This window comes from Biomphalaria glabrata, chromosome 11 (assembly GCF_947242115.1).
Source record: "Biomphalaria glabrata chromosome 11, xgBioGlab47.1, whole genome shotgun sequence".
NCBI classification, from domain to species: Eukaryota; Metazoa; Mollusca; class Gastropoda; family Planorbidae; genus Biomphalaria; species Biomphalaria glabrata.
Genome location: NC_074721.1, coordinates 40,740,840 through 40,767,405, shown reverse-complemented (window position 1 = coordinate 40,767,405; position 26,566 = coordinate 40,740,840). Strand labels below are relative to the sequence as shown.

At 33.6% G+C, this 26,566-nt stretch overlaps 1 protein-coding gene across 8 annotated transcripts in view; it reads left to right on the top strand.

Moving 5' to 3' along the window:
* LOC106054935 (uncharacterized) overlaps window positions 1-26,566 on the top strand; it is a 110,890-nt gene that overhangs the window by 52,956 nt on the left and 31,368 nt on the right. For 4 of the 8 annotated variants that reach the window (XM_056003541.1, XM_056003540.1, XM_056003542.1 and 1 more), the window contains exons 29-61: window positions 546-668; window positions 1,118-1,243; window positions 2,060-2,182; window positions 2,314-2,445; window positions 3,200-3,454; window positions 4,089-4,202; window positions 5,002-5,130; window positions 5,399-5,530; window positions 6,362-6,484; window positions 7,551-7,805; window positions 8,388-8,651; window positions 9,098-9,223; window positions 10,880-11,146; window positions 11,241-11,375; window positions 11,602-11,736; window positions 11,942-12,076; window positions 12,530-12,664; window positions 12,875-13,009; window positions 13,242-13,376; window positions 13,590-13,724; window positions 14,823-15,086; window positions 16,029-16,199; window positions 16,631-16,755; window positions 16,979-17,137; window positions 18,520-18,678; window positions 18,889-19,075; window positions 20,202-20,297; window positions 21,244-21,383; window positions 22,400-22,757; window positions 23,409-23,545; window positions 24,259-24,382; window positions 24,984-25,112; window positions 26,106-26,300. In XM_056003541.1, coding sequence (XP_055859516.1) covers window positions 546-668; window positions 1,118-1,243; window positions 2,060-2,182; window positions 2,314-2,445; window positions 3,200-3,454; window positions 4,089-4,202; window positions 5,002-5,130; window positions 5,399-5,530; window positions 6,362-6,484; window positions 7,551-7,805; window positions 8,388-8,651; window positions 9,098-9,223; window positions 10,880-11,146; window positions 11,241-11,375; window positions 11,602-11,736; window positions 11,942-12,076; window positions 12,530-12,664; window positions 12,875-13,009; window positions 13,242-13,376; window positions 13,590-13,724; window positions 14,823-15,086; window positions 16,029-16,199; window positions 16,631-16,755; window positions 16,979-17,137; window positions 18,520-18,678; window positions 18,889-19,075; window positions 20,202-20,297; window positions 21,244-21,383; window positions 22,400-22,757; window positions 23,409-23,545; window positions 24,259-24,382; window positions 24,984-25,112; window positions 26,106-26,300 — 5,358 coding nt within the window. The remainder of the gene's footprint in view (window positions 1-545; window positions 669-1,117; window positions 1,244-2,059; window positions 2,183-2,313; window positions 2,446-3,199; window positions 3,455-4,088; window positions 4,203-5,001; window positions 5,131-5,398; window positions 5,531-6,361; window positions 6,485-7,550; window positions 7,806-8,387; window positions 8,652-9,097; window positions 9,224-10,879; window positions 11,147-11,240; window positions 11,376-11,601; window positions 11,737-11,941; window positions 12,077-12,529; window positions 12,665-12,874; window positions 13,010-13,241; window positions 13,377-13,589; window positions 13,725-14,822; window positions 15,087-16,028; window positions 16,200-16,630; window positions 16,756-16,978; window positions 17,138-18,519; window positions 18,679-18,888; window positions 19,076-20,201; window positions 20,298-21,243; window positions 21,384-22,399; window positions 22,758-23,408; window positions 23,546-24,258; window positions 24,383-24,983; window positions 25,113-26,105; window positions 26,301-26,566) is intronic. The other 4 variants (XM_056003536.1, XM_056003537.1, XM_056003539.1 and 1 more) reach the window with 4 other exon arrangements.

The window sequence follows — 26,566 nt, the reverse complement described above, 5'->3', positions numbered from 1 at the left end:
CTTCAAAAAAGAAGATGATTACATCCTACACATGTTCCTAGGTCAACCTAGTCATGCCTGTTAATCAATAACTTAAATTCTTCCAAGTCATTTGTTTTCCTGGCTGACTCAGGCAACCCATTCCATGCTCAAATAGCACTAGGAAAGAAGGAGCATTTGTACAAATTTGTCCTAGCATATGCAACAAGAGACATGCCTTATCTCTTAGTAGGCCTATTTTATTAGGTTTTGTTTCTGTAGTTGAAAAAAAGGACCATAACGTTTAGACAATCCATGGTCTCTATATTTGGCTTTTATTATCCCTTAACAAAGAAGGAGAGAATATATTGATTCATGATAAATATAAGCTAGCTAAAAGAAGGCACTAAAGCACATTTTTTCTCTTACATTATTATTTATTGGACAATATTCTGTTCCAGTTCTTCAAGCAGTAATCCATAGTTCTGTTGCTCCATGCTTTGTTCACATATGCAATACAAGTGTAAAGTTTTATTCTAAACTTAATAGTATTTCTGATTAGTTAATTATTTTTTAATTTTTTTCAGACATTAATGAATGTGTCAGCATTCAAACATCTTTGTGTTCCCATGTTTGCATTGACACTCCTGGCTCTTTTAGGTGCCAGTGTGAAGTCGGATTCAAATCCAGTACTAATGGGACCTGTATTGGTTAGTGTTTACATTTTATCTTCTTATGTTGTGTTTGATTTAACGAGATTTAATAATTGTAGCTTAAAACCTGCCTTTTCTTTTCCCACTATTTAGACTAGACTAGAACAAAAATTCTAAAGATTATTACATCCTAGCCCTAACCCTGGCCTACAAGATGGTATGGAATTTCAGTGGTCAGAGGTTGAACAGAGTTCAAAGTTCAAACCACTTGATCAGGCAGCCACCTGTTCCTTTTGCCTTGTGTTTATCACATGATAACCTCATAATTTACTAATACAGGAGAACCTGAACTAGGTATAAGGACATGTCTTGTTTGTTTGCTTGCTTTTGCACCCACAGTTTGCTTTTGACATTCTTCCCAGTTAAATCTAACCAACACATCCTGACATTTTAAATGAGTATGTATACTTAGTTACCTAAAGAATCCCTCCTCATTTATGTTCTAGATATTGATGAATGCAGTTACAGCACCTCTGGCTGCCAACATAAATGTACCAATGTTGAAAGTAGCCACAACTGTGAATGTTTTCCTGGCTATAGATTACTGGAGGACAGAAGGACTTGCCAGAAAGGTAATAATCATAAGCTTAGTGTTACTTGGTACATTATATATTCAGTAACTTTACTCATTTTAGCATCCATTTATCTATTTAGTTTCTAATTGGCAGACATTTCTTTAAAAATCTGTTATTCAGTTTTATATTGCTGTAAATAGAATGCCAGTAGGTCGACTTCCACAGGACATCCTGTATGGCGATCTAATAGAAGGCAGGAGAGCCACTTTTATGTTATATGGATGTATGCAAACGTGACATGAAGCTCTTCAAAATCGACACTGGCAACTGGGAAGAGGTGGCACTGGACAGATCCACATGGAGAGAGAGCATAAAGGAAGGGTCACAGATTGCAGATGTCATACACAGCAGAAGCAGAAAGAAGGGTGAAAATGCAATGGCGCCTGGTGATTATGCATGCCCAACCTGCGATCGCAGCTGTGTATCAAGGATTGGCCTCTTTAGTCACACAAGAAGTTGCAAAGGGAAAAGATCGTCTCTTGAGACGTAAAATGCCACAGAGATTGCTGTAAAACTAGACATTCTATAAATCATTTTAAAAAATTTTATGTGGAAAAATATTTGGGTCACAACTGGGTTTTATTTGTCATGTAAAGCACTGCACTCGTTCTTAATCTTTTGAATGAAAGACATTGCCATTTTTATTATAATGTTATGTGTATTGCACAAAAGACATGTTTTGGCAATTTTATTATTATGTTTTGTTATGTATATTGCTCAAAAGACATGTTTTTATGGCTACCAACATTTTTTAACTTCACTGTTTTTTTGTGTTAAAAAAACAACAACAACATCTTCTTCCTCTGTGTCTAGTTGTTAGCCCTTGTCAGAATCTAAACATCAGCTGTAGCTTTGGATGCAGTCTCATCAACAGTGTGGCTCAGTGCTTTTGTCCACTTGGATACATTCTGGGAAGTGATAACTACACATGTTATGGTCAGTAAGCAAAGATTGTGTGTGTTCTCTTATTTGATCAGTGCCCTTCAAATATTCACTAATCCATTTTCATGAAAGCCATATCAATGTTTAAAATCTGTTTCTTTAAATATAAATAAATCTGTCCTCAGATATTGATGAATGCACAGTACAAGGTGATCATGAAGATAAATGTACTGATAATTGTTTAAATACGCCTGGCTCATACAACTGTTCATGTCCCATTGGAAAAGCCTTGCTGCCAGACCAAAGAACTTGTGAAGGTTAGCACTGGAACATATCTTTGACATATTTGGTCCTGTACACAATATTATTTTAGTCCTGAAATTGTATACTGCATCGACCGTGACCCAGCTATTAGCATTACTGAACTTATAATTGGTCTTTGGGCTCAAAGTTGGGCTACTTTTGTTAATCCTCCTGTCATTGTGAAAGATTCTGTCCAAGGCAAAAGACAGAGAGGAATGGAGACAGTTGGTCAACAGATCTTGTGTGGTGCCCTAATGGTCCAACAGACTAAGTGAAATACAGAGATAAACTAATGACTACTGCATTACTTGTATGTGTAAAATTCAGGGCTCTGCTATTTTATCTTGATTATTACTGATTGGATTGTGCTCCCACCTTTGCTGCAGAGACTTGATAATTTTCATTTGACAATAAGTGAAATGTCTGCATGAAATGGTTTTAGGCCTAAATTTAGATGTGAGTCACCTTGTAAATTTACTTTTATCCAATGAATCAGCTCAAAAGCTACCAAAGAGATGAAAATAAAGCTTTAACTTTTCAACACCATTTAAGATTTACCTTGCAGTTCAAATTTTTTGATTGAACAAGAAAATATTTGTTGGCATTTTTTTTTTTACTACCAACTAATCTTTATTCAAAATTTATTCATTTAAAAAATTATTTTGGATTATTAAGCCAATATCTTTTTTTGGTAGTTGCATTTGCCATAAAATGTATAATATTGTCTTAAAGTGTCTTATAACATATTTATTTATCTCTGACATTCAGTGTGTGATGCATATCACTGGGGTGAGGACTGCTCCCAGGACTGTGCTTGCTACCCCATAGGTTCTGACAGGTGTGACCCAGTGGTAGGGTGTATTTGTAAGACTGGCTGGGCAGGGGTCCACTGCAAGACAGATGTGGATGAGTGCCAGTCTTCAAAATCAGAGTGTACTGCGCCCAGCGTCTGCGTCAACCTACCAGGCTCATACAAGTGTGAGTGCCCAAATGGGTTCCAGAATGTGAACAACATCTGCCTGGGTGAGTTGTTTTTGTTTTATTTGTTATCAGATGTTTCTTTAAAATTGAAGATGATTACATCCAAGCACAAAACTTTAGCAGCATGGCAGGTGGCAGGAAGGGTTTGAACTCAAGAAAACATCAAGAGTGTATACCACATAACCAGCAGCCATTCAGTGTACAGATAGAATGACAACATACTTTTACATGTGCATGCAATGAAAACTTTGTTGAAACCTGAAGAATCAAACTTTTAAAAATCATAAACATTGTGTTTTATTAGTACCATCAGTCAAAAGTTAAGTTAAAACATTGTCTATAATTAAAAGAAACTTTTTAAAAAGTTCTTCCAAGGTATGACAAAGTTACCTGGATTGCCCCATTATCAATTAACCAGTGTTCTGGAATCCAATGTTGACCATCTTTTATTGTAAATGCTCAAAGGGGCTATTAATTACTTACATTCATTTCTCTTCATTTCACAGAAAAAAAATAACATTTATATGATGCTGCATAGAAGAGTATTTGAAAAGAAAATTTTGTATTCTTTTCTTAATATTTAATTTTGAGTTTGGCTAGAGCTAGATGGTTGAAAGATTTTTAAAATGCTACATGTTGATTTTTTAATATTTTTTTTTGTATTTCAATCTTTTAGATATAGATGAATGCAAAGATGCCAAAACCTGTGACCACAACTGTACAAATGCCATTGGTAGTTTCCACTGCACTTGTTTTGAAGGCTTTAAAGTTGATGGTGCTAAATGTTTGGGTGAGTGTGGGGCATAGCAACGCATTTAAACAAACATTTTCAAAGTCAAGAGACCAATGTACAGAATTTTAAATTCAGCTCACCATCTTACCTCTTCCTGTGGTCCCACCTGGAGCCACAAAATCTAAATTCAGTGAGAATAATAAAGCTTATATTTCTCAGAATGATCATTTGATACTTTCTGGTTCCATCAATTGAGCAAATTTTAGTTTGTTCATTTTGAAATGGTTGATAGCCAAGATTGGACTTAATTTAATTTAATTTCTTTTTTACATCAGCTTTACTCCCTCTTGTTTTTAGAATGAGCAACCTTTAATGGCACATATTTATCTTATCTTATAAATTACAGACGTTACTTCAAAAAAAGAAGATAATTATGTGCTATGCATTTCATGTGTCAATCTTGTCATGCATGTTAATCAATGATGTAAACTCTGTTAGTCATTAGTTTTCCTGGCTGATTCAGGCAACCCATTTCATTCTCTATTTGCACTAGGAAAGAAGGAGTGCTTGTATGAATTTGTTCTAGTGTATGCAATAAGAAATGTGCCTCTATCTTTTTGTCCTTCTGAACATTTCATTAGGTTTTGTTTTTCTATTTGCAAATTATGGTTTAGTAATACAAAGTAAAAAATCAATACTAAAGATTTATGTTGCAAACTTGTATAAATATTTACAAAAGCCATTAGTCATAGTTCACATATAGGACTTCAAGTCTTCTACTTAAAAATAAAAACTTAAATAACAAAAAGTTTCATACCCTTTTCATTTTAAAATATTTTCCTTGTTTTAAACCTAGACATTGATGAATGTGCTGTACCATCTCTCAGCAAGTGTGACCAGTTGTGTAGAAATACGCCAGGTGGATTTGCTTGTGAGTGTTTAGATGGCTACAGTTTGAACATGATCACCAGAACCACATGTGGCTGTGAGTATATGACCATGTCCATTGTTATGAAAATTATTTACTGTATCGGTTATCGTTCTTATGTTTATATGTGCTTGTAACTCGTCCGTAAGAATGTGTTCACGAAATGTGTGTTGTGTAATCATTCATTGTATTAAAGCCATACTATGTGGACAGGGTTTTCGATTCTATTGTTTTTTTTATGTTCATAACATTCATCTTTTCAATGTTTGGGGCTATTACAAATTCAAGGCTAGAGTTTTGTAAGCTTCACTTTTGTTCATTTCAGTGTCAGAAACTGCAAAGGCCTGTAACTCATCCTCATTATGCAATCAGATCTGTACAGTGGTGGATGGTAAAGATGTTTGTTCCTGTCACCCTGGATACAAACTGAATAATTCCAACAATGTCACATGCATGGGTAGGTAACTTGAAGCTCCGACATTTGTTTGTTAATAGATAACTAATAACTTAAATAAGTCCTCATGTATAGACAACACATCTTATACTTTTAAAAAATTGCAAATCTTTTTTGATACAACAGAATTAAACTGTGTTAGTGATCTCAGTGGCATAATAAAGATATCTGACAAAATTATACATTAACATCATGGTGTATAAAAGAATTCATTCAAAGGTTGCACATATAATTTGAAGCTCTGAAATTTGTTTGTTAATAGATAGCTAATAACTTAAATAAGTCCTCATGTATATACAACACATCTTATAGTTTTACAAAATAGCAAATGTTTTTTGATACAATAGAATTAAACTGTGTTAGTGATCTCAGTGGCATAATAAAGATATCTAACAAAATTATACATTAAAATCATGGTGTATAAAAGAAATTCATGCAAAGGTTGCACATATAACACATCACTTACATAAAGCTGGACAGCCACATTTTATTTTCATTCATTCAAGCATGAAATGGAGTGCTTGAAATAGCTAGGGAAAAAATATATCTCTTGTTTGGCAAGATTAACATAAACGTGCATTGGGCATAGTGATGTACTTTTCTAATAGAACTATTATAAAGCATCATTATATTCACCTCAAGCTATTAATTGGAATAACTACTGCATCTTCTGAAAGATGTTAGAATTTACATTGTATAGAAGATAAGTATTAAAACTAAGTTAGCAAGTTTCCTATGTTATTAATTTATGGACAGCTCTATGATACAAAGATAAAGAAATAATATCAACTAAAAAGTTTTCACTAATAACATTTTCAAATCATTGTTTGTTAGACATTAATGAATGCAGTGGAAGCAACCCTTGTAGCAGTGGCCAGTGTAACAACATTGATGGAAGTTTCTATTGTACATGTCCAGCTGGGTACAAACTTACTTCTGATCAGCTAACATGTCAAGGTAACCTAGTTTGCCTTATTCTTTATTTTGCTTTTGGTTTTAAAATTCATTTTTTCATTATTTAACAGGTTAGGGAATGCCTTTAATAAAGTCAATACAGACAGAGATAGTCCTTTAACATAGAATCAAGACCCTATTCTTTATTTAAGGGAAGCGTGGCTTGGCTTGGCTACCTATGAAGGGTGCTTGAGGTTCGACACCCGACTTGAGCAGAGTTGTGTTTGCTGAGCGCCTGAAGGCAGCACGGAAAAAATTTTCTCCTAGATACCCCTCCCCCCACTGGTCCACAACTGAGGTTGGACCAAAGTGCTCTGAGCATGTTATAAGCATGAAAAGCCATAATTTATTTATTTATTTTTAACATAAAAGGAAATACTGGAAATAAAAATGAAACCACTATGTCATTGTTTTCTTTAATAAGAAATGAAAAACTGTATGGACATTTATCAATTATTTACAGAAATCTACTTCCTTTGTTCATCTTCACCTTGAACTTTTGGTGCACCACACATGATCTGTCAATCTTCTTTCTCCATTACACTCTGGCTTTTGCCATAGATGGATTTCAATCCATTCTCCTATTGTGTCTTTCTATAACTATTTCTATTTCTGCCGGGTACTGTTCTCTAAATGAGGGTCTTTGTCAGTCATGAGAACCTTAATTTGTGATATGGCCATAAAGTTTCAGTTTTTTTGGGTTTTTTTTCTTACAGTGGTTAGCAGGTCATCATTTTAATAGATCAAATTTGTTATGTAACATTGGGTGCTCTTTAGAAGCAATCCCCATTTTTATTGTAAAAAAAAATATATATATATATATAAAGTTCACAACATAGGTCAAGTGGTCAAACTGGTCAATCAGGAGCAAGTGGCTACTAAGCACAAGTTGCAAGGCCTTATATAAACTTCTTAAGGGGAATCACTCCTGTCTTTAAAATTACTCAAAAATAGTTTAACTCCCTATTATGTCACAGAAGCAGAGAGGATATGAACCTGGGACCATTGAGAAGTAGCCATCCATTTAGTATATAGTATATATATATATATATATATTGATTTATTCCAGAATGTGAAGAGGGTTATTATGGAACCAACTGCAACTCTTCATGTCAATGTACCAGCACTAACACTGTTTCTTGTAATACCACTGATGGTACTTGTGTCTGTAAATTTGGCTGGCAAGGACAAGATTGTTCAGTGGACATTAATGAGTGCTCCACAAATGGAGTCTGTTATAACAACTCTCAGTGTATCAACGCTCAAGGCTCCTATAAATGTGTCTGTGCTACTGGATACTTCAGCAATGGCTCCAGCTGCAATGGTGGGTAGTTAAATTATTTTAATTGTAAATTATTCTCAGCACGAATACTCAATTGAAGTTAGAACTTCAGTGACACGGCTCAGTGAATCTTTTATTTTTCCATGGAAAGAAAAGGAAATCCTCAAAAGATTTATTTTACAAAAATGTACAAGTATTTTATAGAACTGAACACCCTATTTAAAGGAACTTTTTTACAAAGCCTAGATCATCTCATTTCGTCTGTCTGTCTGGTACACATTTTGAACACATTATTTCTCCCACTTCCCATTTTTGGAAAAATTTAAAACTTTGCACAATTATTCTATATTCTTAATGAAATATTAATCAATGAAAAATAATTAACCAATTTACTAACCAACTAGTGGAAATTATCTAATTTTGTTTGATATTGAAAAAGGGAAATAAATCTTATAGTAATGTGGAGTTCTTTCCCTTAGATAAGGTTTGTTTTAATTTAAAGTATTTTTTTTTATATTTCGCTTGTTTACAATTAAGAATTAGAAAATGATGTATATATTAAATGCATGAAATAAAGAAATAAAGTTATCAGCCTGGTGTCAACCATTATGTCTTTCACTGCAGCCTGTGATGTCAATCGCTATGGTCAAGACTGTGCTCAAACATGTACCTGCAACTTTGCCAACACCCTGGACTGTCACCACACTACTGGTCAGTGTAACTGTAAGCCAGGCTGGGAAGGAGTCAACTGTGACCAGGACATCAATGAATGTTCCAACACTAGCTACTGCAGTGGAAGCTTTGTCCAGTGTATCAATCTGAATGGTTCAGCAGAGTGTAGATGTCTATCTGGATATGAGAGACCCACCAACAGTAGCACTTGTCAAGGTTGGGTCTATAGTTCTGGCTAAACATTTACGTAATTTAATGTTCAAATTAAATTTTAGTGTTATCATTACCAAAGTTATTATTGCTTAGTTGGCTTCCTTCAATCGTAGAACAACTATGGTTCATCTCGAACACTTTTTCATGTGACTATTGAGCCCTATTTTGGAGAGACACTCCCATCCACAAATATCACAGGTGGCTTTCGCTTTGGTGGTAGAGGAGCTGGCCATTTTTTGTATGGCTTGCGTTTCTTCCAGAGCTGAGGCCCATGTTTTTTTCACTGTCCATAGCTTTCTTGGTCACCGTCTCTCTCTAACTAGTGCAGTCTTCCCAATGGTTTGTAACACTGTATACAGTTATTACTTAACAATGCATAAAAGCTAAATATTTAGTTGTTTCTTAAGACAAAGCTTTTGTACTAATGGGATATTCTTTTGATTTGCCAGATATCAATGAATGTGAAAACTCCTTACTCAACAACTGTTTGACACCCAGTGTATGCAATAACACATGGGGCTCTTATGAGTGTGTATGCATGAAAGGTTTCCATAATGTCAGTGGACAATGCTCAGGTGAGCTCTACTTTTCTAGCCTGTTAGTTACAATAATAATTTGTTAATAGCTTATTTGCCCACTTTTATCGTTCAGTCATTGGTTTGTAGCTTCAGCCAGTACAACTAAACCAATGTAAGTGTATTATATTCTTAATGTGGATATTTTTTTAAAAAATTAAGGAAACTTCTGGTTTAAACAAAAACTCAATTTCTTGTATTGGCAAGCAGAGTCAACTTGAAAGTAGATATATGTAGATATATGGCTGCCTGGTCATGCGGTTTGCGCTCTGGACTGTCGTTCAGATTTATCCATGGTCGAGGGTTCAAACCCTGCCCGCTCACATCCCCCGTCGTCCTGTGGGAGGTTTGGACTAGGAAGTAATTATCTTCGACTCTGAAGGAACATCCGAAACATGTAAAACATTTTACAAACATTTTACAACATAAGTGAAATAATAGTTTAAGAAAGTTAGAACTCAATCAAACTATATGTCTTGCTTTCAATGTGTCAGTTACTTGTCTTCCCTTTTCCAACATAAAGTTCCCCTTTCAGACCTTCTAATCTATTGGACAATTGATGTAAAGACCATCTGTTTCTGTAACCTATGGTTAAAGAAGGTGTCATGTGGCCAGCACATGTACCAACCACCTTTAATTTTCCTAAGTAATGTCAGGTACCCATTAGAGCTGGGTGGACTCAGAGGCTCCCATAGATTACAAAATTAAAATCCCCAGTCTTCACCAAGATTTAATCCAGGACCCCCTGTTCAGAAGCTAAGCGCTTAACCACTCAGCCAGCATGCCTCCAGCATACACATCTATTTTTATTACCTTGAACAAGACAAAGCTCACCCCATCATAGTTTCATCAGATTTTGTTCAGCCAACACAACCAAAAACATCTGCCCTATTTTCCTCATTGTGCATACACGCCATAGCACCAACCAAATGTTTTGCTTAGACTTACATAGTTGTGACCTTTGACATAAGCTTAGCTTCTCACTGAATAGGTTTTCATTTATTTCTGTTATATTTAATGTTTTTACCATGCTCACTCGACAGTATTTTAAGTTTCAACATCACTGTCTGGTATAGCAATCTTAAAACAATAAAATAAATAAGAACTTCCATAAAATCCTAAATGCTACTGAAAGGTCATTGGTAAAAAAAAATAAAAAATATTTTTGACAATTATTGGAGAAAAACGTTTTTAACCTCTAAAACGCGTGTGGTAGTTTAGCCTCTAAACATCGGAATTGTAATTCCATATTGTATGTACTCATTGTAAAACAGCTCAGCACTTAAAGGGTTAAGAATGCTAAAAAGATTTTAAGCAAAAAAAACAACAAACCCTTTAGGTCACAACTTTAACATTTGACAATCACAGAGAAGATACAAGACACTGATCACAAAATCAAACAGACACAAGAATTCCTTTGTTCCCCTAGACATCAAATCATTAATTGCTCACCAACTTTCAGATGCAAAACTTCACATGTAATGTTTACTTGAAACTAGTATGAACATATTTGGCTTGCAATCTTCGTAATGTTTTGATATTTGTAATGCAAAAATTATAAAACAAATTTCATCAAGGATAATAAAGATATTATTATTCCCAGCTGTTTTTGTGAACACCAAGACTTGATAAGTATATTAACTACTTTTTTTACAGCATGTGATTCACTTCACTATGGAACCAATTGTGCAATGGATTGCCAGTGTCATGTTAATAACACCTTAGACTGTGATGACATCAATGGAACATGCACTTGCAGACATGGCTGGACTGGACAAAAGTGTGACCTGGATGTGGATGAGTGTACCCAGAATGCCTCATTCTGCTCTAGCATTAATGAAACTTGCACTAATCTGAACGGCTCTGCAGAGTGTCTTTGCAATATAGGATTTTATAAGGCAGCATTTAATGAATCATGCAGAGGTATTCAACATTATGCATAAAATAGTGAATATTTTGCATAGTTTAACACCTTAGTCTATCAGTTTTCTCAAATTTCACATTTAATATTCAATAGCTTGTGGTTCACTTTATTACGGACTAAACTGTGCCTCGCAATGTTCTTGTAACGCTACAAACACAGAAGACTGTAACGATATTAATGGAACATGTTCTTGTAAACCTGGATGGACTGGGGCTATCTGTAATCAAGGTAAAGTTTAAATTGTTTTTATATTTTAAATCAATATCCATTTTTAAGAAGTTTTACTTTTTATATATATATGATGTGTTGTTTTGAAATTTCCATTAACATAATTATAAAATTAATATTCATACATGTATTAATTCAAAATTAAAAAGAAAAAAAACTTATAAGATAATGTACTGTAGAAAATGAATATTATTAATGCAATTAATTTACTGTAATTATTTGCCAGCCTGTAACTCTACTCAGTATGGACCTAATTGTGCCTCCCAATGCTTATGTAATGCTACAAACACTGAAGATTGTAATGATATTAATGGAACATGTTTTTGTAAATCTGGATGGACTGGAGCTAGCTGTAATCAAGGTAAGAGTTTAAATTGTGTCTCTATCCTTAATTAATTAACAATATTTTTTTTATGGAATAACTTTTACATTTAAAGAAATTGTAATGTATCACTGCATTTTGTTTTTCAAGTTTTAATTAATATAATTTAAACTTTAAATTCCAACAATTCCAAAGAATTGTAAAAGTATTAGAGATTTGTGCAGATTTGTTTTAAATTCCCCAGCCTGTAACTCTACACAGTATGGACCTAATTGTGCCTCCCAATGCTTATGTAATGCTACAAACACTGAAGATTGTAATGATGTTAATGGAACATGTTCTTGTAAATCTGGATGGACTGGAGCTAACTGCAATCAAGGTAAGAGTAGTTTTTAAAATCAATAAATACTATCTATAATGAAATTTATTTTTTTTCATTGTTTAAGACACTAAAGTTTCTATTCCTATAAATATAATATTAATTTTCTAATGTCTAGACAGTAATTAAATCAATGGCTTACAAAAAGACTTACAGAGGACCATGTAGTTTAAATTTTACTTGGCTTTTAAACCAAGGAATCTCAGGTTTGAATGTCTGTGAATGCTAAGTATTTTTTAACTTCTGGATTTTTATGACAACTCTGAGTCCACCCAACTCTATTGGGTACCTGACATTATTTTGGGAAAGCAGTTGATCATTGACATAACAATCTCATAAATCCTTATCATAACCATAGAAACAGATGACCTTTACACCATCTGACCTATAGATGGGGAGGTCTGAAATGAGTATGTTAATTTAATTTACGTACATACTGTTATTATTCCCCAGCCTGTAACTCTACTCAGTATGGACCTAATTGTGCCTCCCAATGCTTATGTAATGCTACTAACACAGAAGATTGTAATGATGTTAATGGAACATGTTCTTGTAAACCTGGATGGACTGGAGCTAACTGCAATCAAGGTAAACGTATCTCTGTTTTAAATCAATTGTGATCTTAATTAGTAGATATGTTTTTTAAGAATTTTTTAAATAAAAGTTAATTTCCAGTTATGTTTCTAATTATTCTTTAGCATTTATTTTGAAAAAATTAAACATAAAATACAAGACTTAGTATTGTGTACAGTAGAATTAAAATGTTTTCAAAGAAATTAATTTATTATTATTCCCCAGCCTGTAACTCTACACAGTATGGACCTAATTGTGCCTCCCAATGCTTATGTAATGCTACAAACACTGAAGATTGTAATGATGTTAATGGAACATGTTTTTGTAAACCTGGATGGACTGGAGCAAACTGTAATCAAGGTAGAGTTTAAATTGTATCTCAATTCTTATTTAATTAACAATATTTTTTATGGAATAACTTTTACACTTAAACAAAATGTCAATTATCATTTTAGTCTTTTTAAAAGTTTTAATTCATATAATTTAAACTTTATATTCCGACAATTAGAAAGAATTTAAATAGTATTAGAGATTTGTGTATAGTCCTAATTTTGTTTTTTTTAAACATTAATATACTGTTATTATTTGCCAGCCTGTAACTCTACTCAGTATGGACCTAATTGTGCCTCCCAATGCTTATGTAATGCTACTAACACAGAAGATTGTAATGATATTAATGGAACATGTTCTTGTAAATCTGGATGGACTGGAGCTAACTGTAATCAAGGTAAATGTATCTCTATTCGAAATCAATTGTGATCTTAATTAGTTGATATGTTTTTTTTAGACGTTCTTTAATAAAAGTTAATTTCCAGTTATGTAATAATTATTTTCTAGCATTAATTTTGAAAAAAAAAATTAAACATAAAATACAAGACTTAAGTATTGTGTACAGTAGATTTAAAGTTTTCAAATAAATTAATTTATTGCTATTCCACAGCCTGTAACTCTACTCAGTATGGACCTAATTGTGCCTCCCAATGCTTATGTAATGCTACTAACACAGAAGATTGTAATGATGTTAATGGAACATGTTTTTGTAAACCTGGATGGAAGGGAACTAACTGTAACCAAGGTAGATATACAAATGTGACCATTACTAGTACTCTACAATAATATTAATACCAGTTTCATTGTCTGTCTTAACTTTAAACGCTCTCATTTTCTTCTGTTTGTATTAGTTTATGAGAAACACAAACAGTTTAAGTTTGCTCAATTATAATTTATATATATATTTTTTTATGATAGATTTTAATTGCTGTGTTTGTACAACCTAAAAAAAACCAACATAACTATTACATCCCAAAATGAGGTTCCAAATTTTTTTTTTGTTAGCTTGGCAGCTAATCTAAGCTAAATATAACCTTTTTTCTCTATCAATAGTTGCAGCATAAAATCTAAGTTAATATTCTTCAAGATCTATTTTATATTCAATGATCATGATCACATTTTTTAAAATTGGTTAAAAGTCTCAAAGTTCTGCAAACAAATCAAAATGTTTTCTAATACATGACACTATGGATGTATTGCTTTGAACTGTATCTTGAACATCTTAACATGTTGTTGACAAAAAGAGCATGTCACAGTTAGATATGTTTCAAAATGATTAAATGTGATGATGGTCTATTTAAGGAAAATGGAGACGATGGTTTTTAAAAAATTCCAAGGTCTCAATACCTTGGAGCTATCCTCCCAGATAGAGAACCAAACTCAAACTACTGGCCCAAATTGTACAGTCTACAGCAGCACTGGTAAAACTCAAAACAATATGGAAAGGCATAACCCTCGACACCAAATATCAGACTGACACGCTCCCTGGTCATGGCCACATTCTTATATGCTTGCTAATCTTGGAGGCTGACTGCAGAGCTAGAGAGGAGGATTCTAGCAATGAAATTGAATTAATACAAGCTTTGACAAAAAAAACACACCTTATTTCATATTCTATAATGAATTGGTATAAGTATTCTTTCTTTCCTAGAGCCATTAGAGCACTAAACAGGTTGCCTGAATCAGCTAGGAAAATGTATCTCTAATTATCATGCATGATGTGATTGACACATGAATTATGACTTATTAGTCTTCTTCTGAAAAGGAATATTTGTAATTTATAAATGAAAACAATGTAAGTTTAGGCTCTCAAATAACAAAATGTTGTCTTTATGTCTGCCAGGATGTGATTCTACACACTTTGGACCAAATTGTGGCACATTGTGTACATGTGCAATGAACAACACACTAGACTGTAATGATGTTAATGGAACCTGTACCTGTAAGACTGGATGGACTGGTAGTGACTGCAGCCAAGATTTGAATGAGTGTAATATCAATAACTACTGTTCAGGAATTTATGAGACCTGCAATAACTTAGTAGGCAGTGCTGAATGTGTCTGCAGACTTGGTTTTTACAGACCCACAGTTGGAGCTAGCTGTCAGGGTAGGTGGAAGCTTTATAGTACTAGATAAAGTAGGCAGCATAGGTGATAGAGCTGTATTTAAGTAGGTGTGTCTTGGTATCAGAGATGTGTGTAGGCAGTAGAGGTGTATCAAGGTAGGTGTATCTAGGTAGTAAAGGTGTGTCTAGGTAGCAGAGGTGTGTTTAGGCAATAGAATTGTCTAAGCTATAGAGTTGTGTCTATGCAGTTGAGTTTTGTCGAGACGTATAGAGATGCATCTAGGCAGTAAAGTCTTGACTTCTGAGGTAAAAGAAGTTAAAATCAGGATTTTTATATTTAATCTATCTCATGAAGTAGTGTTTCCATTACCTGTTGGATTTATAGCCTTATACTTTCATAAACTTAAAGCTAAGGATAACCTTATTTCCTTATCAATAATTGCAGCATAAAAGAAGCATACTATAAATATTAGGTCATTTTTTAAAAGCTAGCCTCTCAATATTGCTTTAAAGTTATTTGACTTGAGTGCACAGCAATAATGTTGATTCAATGAAGTTAATAAATTAGTAATACTCTCCTTATCGATACGAGAAGTGGTATTATTAAAATGATAACTAAGATGCTATTTTTCCCTCACTGACATAGAAGTAAGTAACTAGGAGCAGATGGTCTTTGAAAGAGACAGCTGAAGAGTTCTCATTAATGTTGTGGGAACCATTTTGGGGATAGGATCAGCACTTGATTTAGTGACACAAAGCTTAAAATCAGAAAAATATTTCCATCCAAAGATGTCAGTTACATAGATAAAAAAAAAAGATAAGAAGATTGAAATTAGTTACATTGACTTTATCTTGATACCTTAATAGCTTGCCTTGAGTCAAATTGTATTTATGAACATTTCCTTACATCATACAGCAACTATTTTTATATTTCAATGTGTACATTTATAAATAAGTCAATCCATGTTGTGCTGCATTCAACAGCTTGTGATTCAACTCACTATGGTAGCAACTGTTCCTCCGTCTGTACTTGCTTTATAACAAACACAGCAGATTGTGATGATCAATCAGGAGTGTGTACTTGTATATCTGGTTGGACAGGTAGCACATGTACCCAGCCAGATACTTGCTCTTTTTCAAGTTCTTGTCTCACAGGTAAAATCTGCTAGTAAGATATGGGTATACCAATATCACTTTAAGCATAATATTGTTGCGACTTTGGAGTAGACTAAAGAAAGTTTACTCACCGATTGGCCGCAGAAGCACAATCTACTACGAACAGTCAATACTCCAAGTCATCGAAATAATTTCACAGTTCTAATCAAATGTACATACAACTATTCACAAAAAGCGATTTAAGAAAAAACAATCCTCCACTGAAAAATCCGCGATCATCACTCCAGTTACTTTACACATCAACACACTCGCTCAGGTCAGTTTCACCTCCAAACATAAACAAAATTCAATAAGTTCTCATGTGGGAAAAAATGGTCAGTCGGGGGGGAACAAGTTTACAACAATATTCTAGTGTAGATGAAATCATGTTTTATCTTCCATTTTTCTAATTGACTGACATTTTGTTCCAGATTTTTATCAATTTGGACCTAGTCAAGGTGATTCCACAATGGTCAAAAGCTCAGAGTCGGCTACCTCCAGTCTTTATATTCCTAACGGCATGAGTTGGGGTCAGGAACTGGTGTCGTATATTTCTGTTAGTGTTGAACTGTACTTGAAATACTATTGAGAGTGTAATCTTATTTAAACACATATAAAGCTATCATTAACACCTGCTAATGTTTAACTGATTTGTTGTGTGAATAAAAAAAAAAGCAGTTATCTAGGAATTATTTCCATTTTTGATAACACTAATGCAAATTAATTAATTCAAATATTTATATGATCTAATATTGTTATTTTTTTTTACCACTATGCAGGTTACTGTGAATGGATTGCTTTCTTTTGATGAAGACTTCAATACTTTTGTTCCTCAAAGACTTCCGATCTCCTCATCTAACAATATGCGAAAGGCACTAGCAGTCTACTGGTCTGACCTTGACATTTATAATGGAGATTTAGGAGAAGTCTATTATCAGGTATTGTTCCTCTACATCTGACCTTGCCCTTTCAGAAATAGGGGAAACAAATCCAGCATATGATTACGTAAATGTTACCTACACATATGTTTATTTCTGCTGTAGACAAATCCTATGATATTTTATTTGGATATGTTTTTTTTAAAGTATATATTAAATGTTAAATGTATTATTTTTTTAAGGGGTCTATGGTCTATTTTAAATGACCTAAAGTTACAATAAAATTATGTAGGGTTAAAAAAAAATTTTTTTCATTTTTACTTGTTTGTTTTTTTTGTTTTCTTTGTATATTGAAAGTTTTTTTTTATCAATATCAATTATTATAGATTCTTGAATACTATGCCAACTTTGAGAATATTTTCAACTATTAGCCTTTTATTTTTCTACAAATTATTTTGTTACTAAACTATTTAAAGTTACCATAATTTAAAGTTAAAGATTTTTTTTTTAATTTCAATTAGAAATGTATCTAATATGCTTGTTAATTATTTTTTTAAATACATTTTTATTTAAGCTACTCTCATTTTTTCTAGGAGTTATCTCACTTTTTTAAAGATATAAAATGAAGTCTTACAGACCATAGAGACCTGTGCCACTGACTTTATCACAAAACGTTTTGTTGTTTGTTTTACATGTTTCAGACATCCTTCAGAAATAGAGATTATTTTATCCTAGCCCTAAAATTCTGCTGGAAAGCAGGGGATAAGGGTAGGCAGGATTTGAACCTTTGTAAACCACATCCCCAAGCACATACATCATTACAAGGCAAACATCCGATGCCTCTAAAGAAACTTTTATTTAAGTCACTTGCAATCACACCATTTTCTTTCTTGCCTTTCGAACCACTGAACTGGTCCTTATCTAACCTTAACCTATGTCAAACCTAGCATGTGAAGTCTGGACTTGGCGACCTGTGCGTAACATCACAAAACTTGACTAATCGGACAGAAAGGCAAGTACCAGCACAGTGCTGTGGAGCACTCAAGAGCAGGACAAGACACACAGAAAGTCTCTGGTCATCCACTGCACCCAAACTTGTCCCCGGACGTCTTGACCAAATCTTGCTTCGAGAAAAGGATGGGCAAGAGAGTGAGGTCGACGTGTTGCGCGAATCCTCCTCACTTTAATCCAAATTCCAGCGCAAGTCACTTGTCATCCCCCATGCCCCTCTAATCTTATAAAATAAAGACATAACTTCAAAAAAGAAAATGGTTATGTCCTATGCATGTCAGTAGGTCAATCAGTCATGCATATTAATCAATGACTTAAACTCTACCAAGTCATTGGTTTTCCTGGCCGTTCTGATGTGATTTTACCTTTACTTAGATTAAAAATTTTTTTTACTTCTAAAATGCTACGCTTGTTTCTTTTATCTGTGGCAGATGTATTCCAAGTATGGCTACTACAATTGGAGAATATTTACCAAGGCCAACAGTGACGTAGCAACATATGGCTGGGACTACAACTTTGATGCTACCACTGTCATTGTAGTCACTTGGTTCAATGTGATTCCCTTCCCATCACAAGGCAACCAGTATGAGGTAATATCATCACTGAAAATTGTTGGTATTTGTATTAAACATGTTGGGTTGTGATACATTATTAAAGAATATTCTACGCCATGTTGACATGCTTATTTTTTTTCAGATTTTGTATTGTGTGGCATATAATTAGCAACATCCGTAACCTATAGTTGTAAAACTCAATTTTTTTTTTTCCTCTAATTTTTATGAAAGTAATGTGTTTTTCAGCGTGTGACGTTTCAATGCACAATCATCTCTGATGGGTTCGCCACCTATATTGTTTATAACTATGGCCATGGTGGCATGAGGTTCAACTCTTACTTGCAAAGACCAGTAGAAGTAGGCTGGGGTCATACCAACTTGGACATCTCCAGACTGAACTATTATAGTTTTGATCAAGTTGTTGGAAACACAGGTACATTTTTTTGTTAAAGTTTAATTCTCAGCTTGTTTTCTAGGTTTTCAACATTCATACAGAGATGAAGATTATTATCCAATACCTCCTGCATCACGGCATGTGATGACAACTTTTAGGGTTTGAAACAGAACCATTGGTATCATTGTAATGGCAGTCTTAAGCACAAACAGGATGAGCACGCAGCAAGTTTCATAAGGAAAAATAAGAATTCTGTGTTCTTGAAATAAAAAATATATAGATGATATGGATGGAAGAAAATACTCATGATAATATCATTGATAGATGTAGAACCTAATTATGTCATAGATAGATGTAGAACCTAATTATATCATAGATAGATGTAGAACCTAGTTATGTCATAGATAGATGTAGAACCTAATTATATCATAGATAGATGTAGAACCTAATTATGTCATAGATAGATGTAGAACCTAATTATATCATAGATAGATGTAGAACCTAGTTATGTCATTGATAGATGTAGAACCTAATTATATCATAGATAGATGTAGAACCTAGTTATGTCATTGATAGATGAAGAAACTAATTATGTCATAGATAGATGTAGAATATAGTTATGTCATTGATAGATGTAGACTTTAGTTATGTCATTGATAGATGTAAAATATAGTTATCTTAATTAAATGTTTGTTTTATCATTTTTATACATAATTGTTTTTTGCTTTTTTTGGGCTTATGCCTCTTTTAGTTACTTCAGTCTCATACTCTTTTTGTTTAGTTGGACACCTACTGCAGATATTGTTTCCTATTTATATCAGGAATATTCTTTTACATACTGCTCTCGGGCTGATATTAATTTGCATAAATGGATCAAATTATTATGTGGTTGATGTACATCAAATTTTAGTTTTGTCAAATTTGCATATTTGTTTTACTGCTAGACATAATCTGCAGTTAGATATTAGCTATAGTTCATGTGACTTTTTGACAATCTATTTAGAATGGAAGTAAAATGTTCATAATTTAGAACATTCTTCTGTTTAAAGCAAGCTTTAAGCTTTTAAAAGAGTAGGCCTATCACTTAAAATGCAATAAATACATTTGTGAAATATTGATTTCTACTAGTTTTTGTCATTGATGAAATGTATATGACTGATTTTAGGAAACAAAGGAAAATGGTTTTTTAAAATTGGTCAGAGAGAAAATTACAGAATGAAATGTTTCAATTGGTATCAAAGAAATTTAATGCTAAAAAATGGTAAGAGTTTTTAGTTTTGTCTTTTGTCTGTTTGAACTGGTTGCTATACAATAGATTAAGCTTATAAATACTTGACATTCCATCCAAAAGAAAAGATTATTATATCCCAGCTGTGACTACGGGGGTGCCCTAAAAATTCCAAATCCCAGTCTTCACTAAGATTTGAACCCAGAAACCCAGGTTCAGATGCCAGTGGCTTAACCACTCAGCCACCATGCCCCAGCTCTAACAGGTGCCTGACTTAAATTGGAGAAAGTAAAGGCAGTTGGTCATTGTGCTGGCCACATGACGCTCTGCTCTTTAGCTGTTGGACAAAGAAACAGATGACATTAAATTAATATCTGCCCTATAGATCGCAAGGTCTGATGGGAGAAACTTTACTTTTGTTTTTTATAACCCAGCTGTAACCATGGGGGTGTTAATGTAGGTGTACATGCTACTTAGAGAATTACACTACCAAGTCATTGGTTTTCCTGGCTGATTTAAGGAACATGTTCCAAGCTTTATTGTCACAAGACACCCCCCCCCCTCCCCCCAAAGAACAAAAACACTTTACTTTAATCAGTCATCCATAATCGACTAAAACGTTTCTTTGAAGAATGCTACAGTTGAACTCTCTGAATGTTTATTACATTCTGACCACTGCATATTTCTCTTCAATGACTTGTCTTAGGCTCTTCACTTTCTGAACGGGTCCAAATTTAAAATGAAAATCATTTCTGTTTGGTATCATTTTCTAAAGATGAAATCATTCTCCCAGTGACTAGTTTTATGACACACCATTACAGTTTTTTTATAGGCCTGGGATTAAATGACTAAATCGACATGGTCAACTTAGATGACTTAATTATGTAATAGTTGACTTTATTGTTGTTCTATTAAAAAAAAAGAATGTTCATTATTTCACATTGAGTAGCCTACATATATTATTTTTCTCTCTATATAGATATAATGTTCTGGGACAATGTGATCCCATTATGTCCCTGCAGTGAATATTTTGCTCAGATGAATGGCTGGTGGTTTACAGCCCTAGAATATAATGACTTTTGTTACCAGAGTTACATCCCTTACTACAGGGGCGGAAGAGTAAGTTACTTGTTTGATAATTTTGCTAAAAAAATATTAACATTTAAAAAAATTTCTGTGCTTGTGTGAACAATTCATTTATGGATTAAATAGTTAAAGAATTACCTACAGTTATGATTTGTCTTAGTTTTCAGACTGATAGGTAGTGAAGGGCATATATTTTTCTATCTTTTTATAAGATATTCCATATTATTGTTTTTGTATTGAACTATTGAATAGTTCCAATCTTGATGGTAAGGTGAAAGTTATTAGTTAATCTTTAATTGAGACATTTTTTTTTTAATCTAAAACAAGAATACACTGTTGGCCTATTTCATAAAATTAAGAATAAGCATGAAATGAAAAGTTTATTTTTTTTTTACTTCAAGATAAAGGTTGCTGTTTCTTTTACTTTTAAAGACTTATTTACCTAGTTATCTTTACACATTAAATATCAATCATAGTCAGTCTTTGCATGCATGTATAAATACACTTCTCAATTATTTGAATAGAATATCTGGGTTTTTTTTATGCAGTCTTGTTCTGGGGTGGGATCAAGTGTGGTTATTTTATGCAGAAGGATTTAGCATTTAATTTTTTTTCTGAAAGCATTTAGTTTCAGACATTCCTTCAGACACGAAGATGATTTCATCTTAGTCCAAACCACACTGCATGAAGACATGGGATGACAGTGGGCAGGGTTTGAGCTCAGAACCATCGTAACAACTACTTAAAGTGCATACTACTTGACCAGGCAACAAGAAATAAAATAGATTAGAAATAAAATCTTTAGCCCAAAAATCCATAATAATTTTTTCTTATGCAAGCTTGAAATAAGTTTAAGAAAAATGACAATCTTTAAAACAAAAAAAATTGAGGAATGGTTACGGCTTAAACTCTAGGTAAACTAAAGCACCATACTCAACTAGCTTATTCTCAACTTAAAAACTTTATTTTTTGTAATGACAAAGTCAATACACATGTAGTTATGTTTTAATTCTCTTACTAGATAATATTTTTTTTATCTTCCACTCTAGAAATGCTGTTACCGCAGAGATGGCTGGCTGTTGAACTGGTGGCAGATGTCCACTTTCTACATTCTGTTAGGCATCCATGAGACCAGGATGCCATTAGCTGGCAGCCTGCAGCTGTACTCACCGTACTATTCCAGCTACTATGGCAGCTACTGGTACTACAACAACTTCTACAACAGCTACTATGGCAATGTGCCCATCTACGGCAGCTACTGGTACTTTGGAGACTCCAGTCAGGTAGTGAGTCACCAGCAGGAAGATCTGGACCCTAAGACTTGGTGCTGTGAGCTCTCTGACCTGTGCTACCTGTACTATCAAGTCAGACCTTTGTCCACATGTGTGGGAAGCACTTTTTACTATGGTCAGTACCTTATCTTATCTTATATTGTCCAGTCAGACCTTTTTCCCACTGTGTGGGAAGCACTTTTGACTATGGTCAGTATCTTGCCCTTATCTTATCTTATATTGTCCAGTCAGACCTTTGTCCTACTGTGTGGGAAGCACTTTTGACTATGGTCAGTATCCTGCCTTTATCTTATCTTATATTGTCAAGTCAGACCTTTGTCCTACTGTGTGGGAAGCACTTTTTACTATGGTCAGTATCTTGCCCTTATCTTATATTGTCAAGACCTTTGTTCTATGTGTTTGAAGCTAGAGCCTCAGTCTTGTTGTTTAAATGTTTTTATATTAGATGTGTTACATGAGTTTTAATTGCTTAAAAATGTCTGTGTCTCTTTTTGTTATATATTTTATTTGCATCCAATGTGTTTTAATTTCTTTATTTAATCAATGTATTGCTCATTTTAGATAGTTTGTAACTAAAAATATTCTAGCTGGTTTACAGTATTAATATAAATAATTTCTAGAATTATGTTTTGTCTTTGATGTCCTGAAAAAGTAAAGGCCTACTATTAAATGTATTTGAAAATGAGTTTGAAATTACAAGAACATTTCAAAATATTTTTTTTGTAAGCAACAGATTTAAAAATTTTTTTTTTGTCTGTTGTTACAGGCTATTTCTTTGGAGACCCACATATAATGACATTAGATGAGAGGTCCTATATATTTAATGGATTGGGAGAATATAGAATTGTAGAAATCTCAGGACAAATGCCTGGAGGAAATACTTCACTCAGTATTAAATTGCAAGTAGGTCAATTCTAGTTTTTTGTTCCTTGATGAATACTAGAAGAATGTACACTATACAGTTACAGTTACTTCAATATTGACTATATAAGTCATTCATGAATCATTTAATTCATTGTATTAGACTTATCATATTTTATTGTATAATACAGAAAACTACTACTTTTTAGATTAAAGTGAAACAATGTTAAAGATAAAGTTATTAATTGCATTTTTTTTTACAGGTTTTATTAATTGAATTTAAATGCAAGAAGTTTTTTCTTGAATCTTTGTGATTTTCTTGACATTTAAATAATAATTGGAATTATAATTATAATTGAATTCAGATTATTTATGGGCCTATAATTAAGTGCTTAGACCAATGTCAAATTGCTACAAGCAGTTACAATCACTTCATAACTACTTCCTACATAAATGTTGCACATATAAATATGGCAGACCCTACTACCACTACAGCCCAACATAACAAACACCCTGTACGGCAGTACTGAACAACTGAAGAAAACAGCACACTATTTTTTCCTTGGTACAGTCTGTAAAAGAGCTGACAGCTCAGCAGCAAAAAGCTGGCTAGAAGAAGAATAATCCCCAACCTCCTTTCAGTAGATTCACTATTTCTATTAAGCTTGTACTATTATTTGTAGTGATCTGATGTACAGACAAGACATGTAGAAACTTGTTACCCACTTTTTAATAACATGATTGCATTGTTACAGGGTCGCACATGCAGGGCCACTAACTCTCAAGGGAATCTGACTGATGCTACTGTTTGGTGTGCCCTTGTTCTCCAAACCAATAACAATTATACGCTTAGAATAAACCTAGCCAATTCTAAAGACTGTAAGTATTCTGATATCTTGCAAGATGTTCTCTTTGAGGAAAGGATCTTTGATTATTTGTATGTTAAAAGATTATTACATTTATTCTGAAGGTATTTTCTTATCTTATCTTATATAATACATTTATCTTATATTTTCACAACAGTCTCCCATAATGGCAGTGCCTTCGACTCTGAAGATTAAGGATAGTGCAGTGTTTTACCTGACTATTCAAACCCAGTTGCAACCTGCATATTTTTTCACATCTAATGTGAAGCTGTTGTCCACAGAGGTCCATTTAAATTTCCTTTCCAACTTCTGTGCCTGTCTTTGTGACTCTCTTTAGCAAGGACTTTTCCTTTGGGCTCAGATGTCTGTCTTATGTCTTCTTGAGAGCTCTTCAACTACTTATACACAGGACATCTGCTGCCAGCTACTTTCGTCTATGCCAGTGTGGGCAAAAGCCTATGATACATTTATATCATTACCTGAAAAATAGTTATGTCATTTTCTCTACACATTTGACCACAAAAAAGACTGGGAAAATTAAAAGTTATTCTTTAAATAGTTTTTTTTTTAATCCTTTTTTTTTAATCCTACTCCTTTTGTTTTCTTTATTTCAGCTCTGATAATCTATGCAAATGAACAAGACTATACATTAAGATTCAAAGACAATGTAAATTTTATAGCTGTGGATAAAGATATTACCTTAAGAAGAGATAATGAATCTCTGAGGGTCACAACTTTAGATGGTAAAGTTGGCACTTCTTTTTTAGTTTTATTTCTTTTTCAACTTAAAAAAAACAAAAAACTCTCATTCCTTTGTGCTGGTACTTGAAGAAAATTCTAGCATGAAAATCATGAATGACTTAATAGTGATTTAAACTAGATATTTTACAGATCATTTCAATAAAAACATTTATATTTGAAATATCTTTTTGATAATAATGTATAGAACATTTATAGAATATATTACCATGAATACAGTATATCCTTCTGAGTAGTTTGTACATAAAGTTCATTGTTTAAAAAAAGGTAAAGTAGGCCTATCCTTTTCAGATCTTTCAGTCTATATGGCAGATGATGAAAAAGTCATCTATTTTTTGGCTGACAGATAAGGAGGGTGTCATGTGGCAAATACATGACCAACCAACTTTACTTTCCCCAATTTATGTCAGGATGGCTGCCTGGCCATTGGTTTGCGCACTGGACTGTCCTTCGGATTTCTTGGGTTCTAACCCTGCCTGCTCCCATCGCCCATTGTCATGTGGGAGGTTTTGTCTAGGAAGTAAACTATCTTCAATTCTGAAGGAACATCCGAAACATGTATAACATTTTTTTAATTTTACAAGGAGGCATGGTGGCTGAGTGGTAAAGCACTTGGCTTCCAAACCAGGGGTTCTAGCTGGGTTCAAATCCTGGTGAAGACTTGGATTTTAAATTTTGGGATCCTTGGGTGCCGCTGAGTCTACCCAGCTCTAATGGGTACCTGACAGTAGTTGGGGAAAAGTAAAGGCAGTTGGTTGTTGTACTGGCCACATGACACCCTCATTAATTGTGGGCCACAAAAACCAATGACCTTTACATCATCTGCCCTACAGATCACAAGGTTTGAAAGAGAACTTTACTCTTACCTATTTGGGTTTCGTGATTCAAACCTGATACTCCTGTTGAAGAAGCCAGTCAAGCGCTTTACCACTTGGCTACCATCACCATGCCAGATAAAGGTCTTTTTTTAATTTCAGAGTTTGGCATCACTGTGTCCATAACCAATCAATTCATGCAGTTTACAGTCAGCATTAATCAGAAATACAGGAACTTGACCAGAGGTCTTCTGGGTAATTTTAATGGAGACAAAACGGATGATTTCATCTTCCCCAATGGAACTCAGCTACCGGATAATTCATCAGAGAGAATTTTATTTGAATATGGCAAAACATGTTAGTACACATGGATTTATTTTTGTTGTAATTAATTTAAGCAGAAACTACTTAGCAAGAGAATTTGATTGTTTCAATTGTATGTTGTCTCTAAACAGAATTTGAATATTCTTCCTATTTGTCTTCTATTTTTGGTATCTGATATCTAGCATTTTTCTGTAGCATTGAATTTTAATTAAAGGCTTCGATTCTTCTTTCAGCCTCAGTCTTGTTAGTTCTTGGTATATTTTTCCATCATTTTTTTGTATCTTGTAGCAAAATCTTTG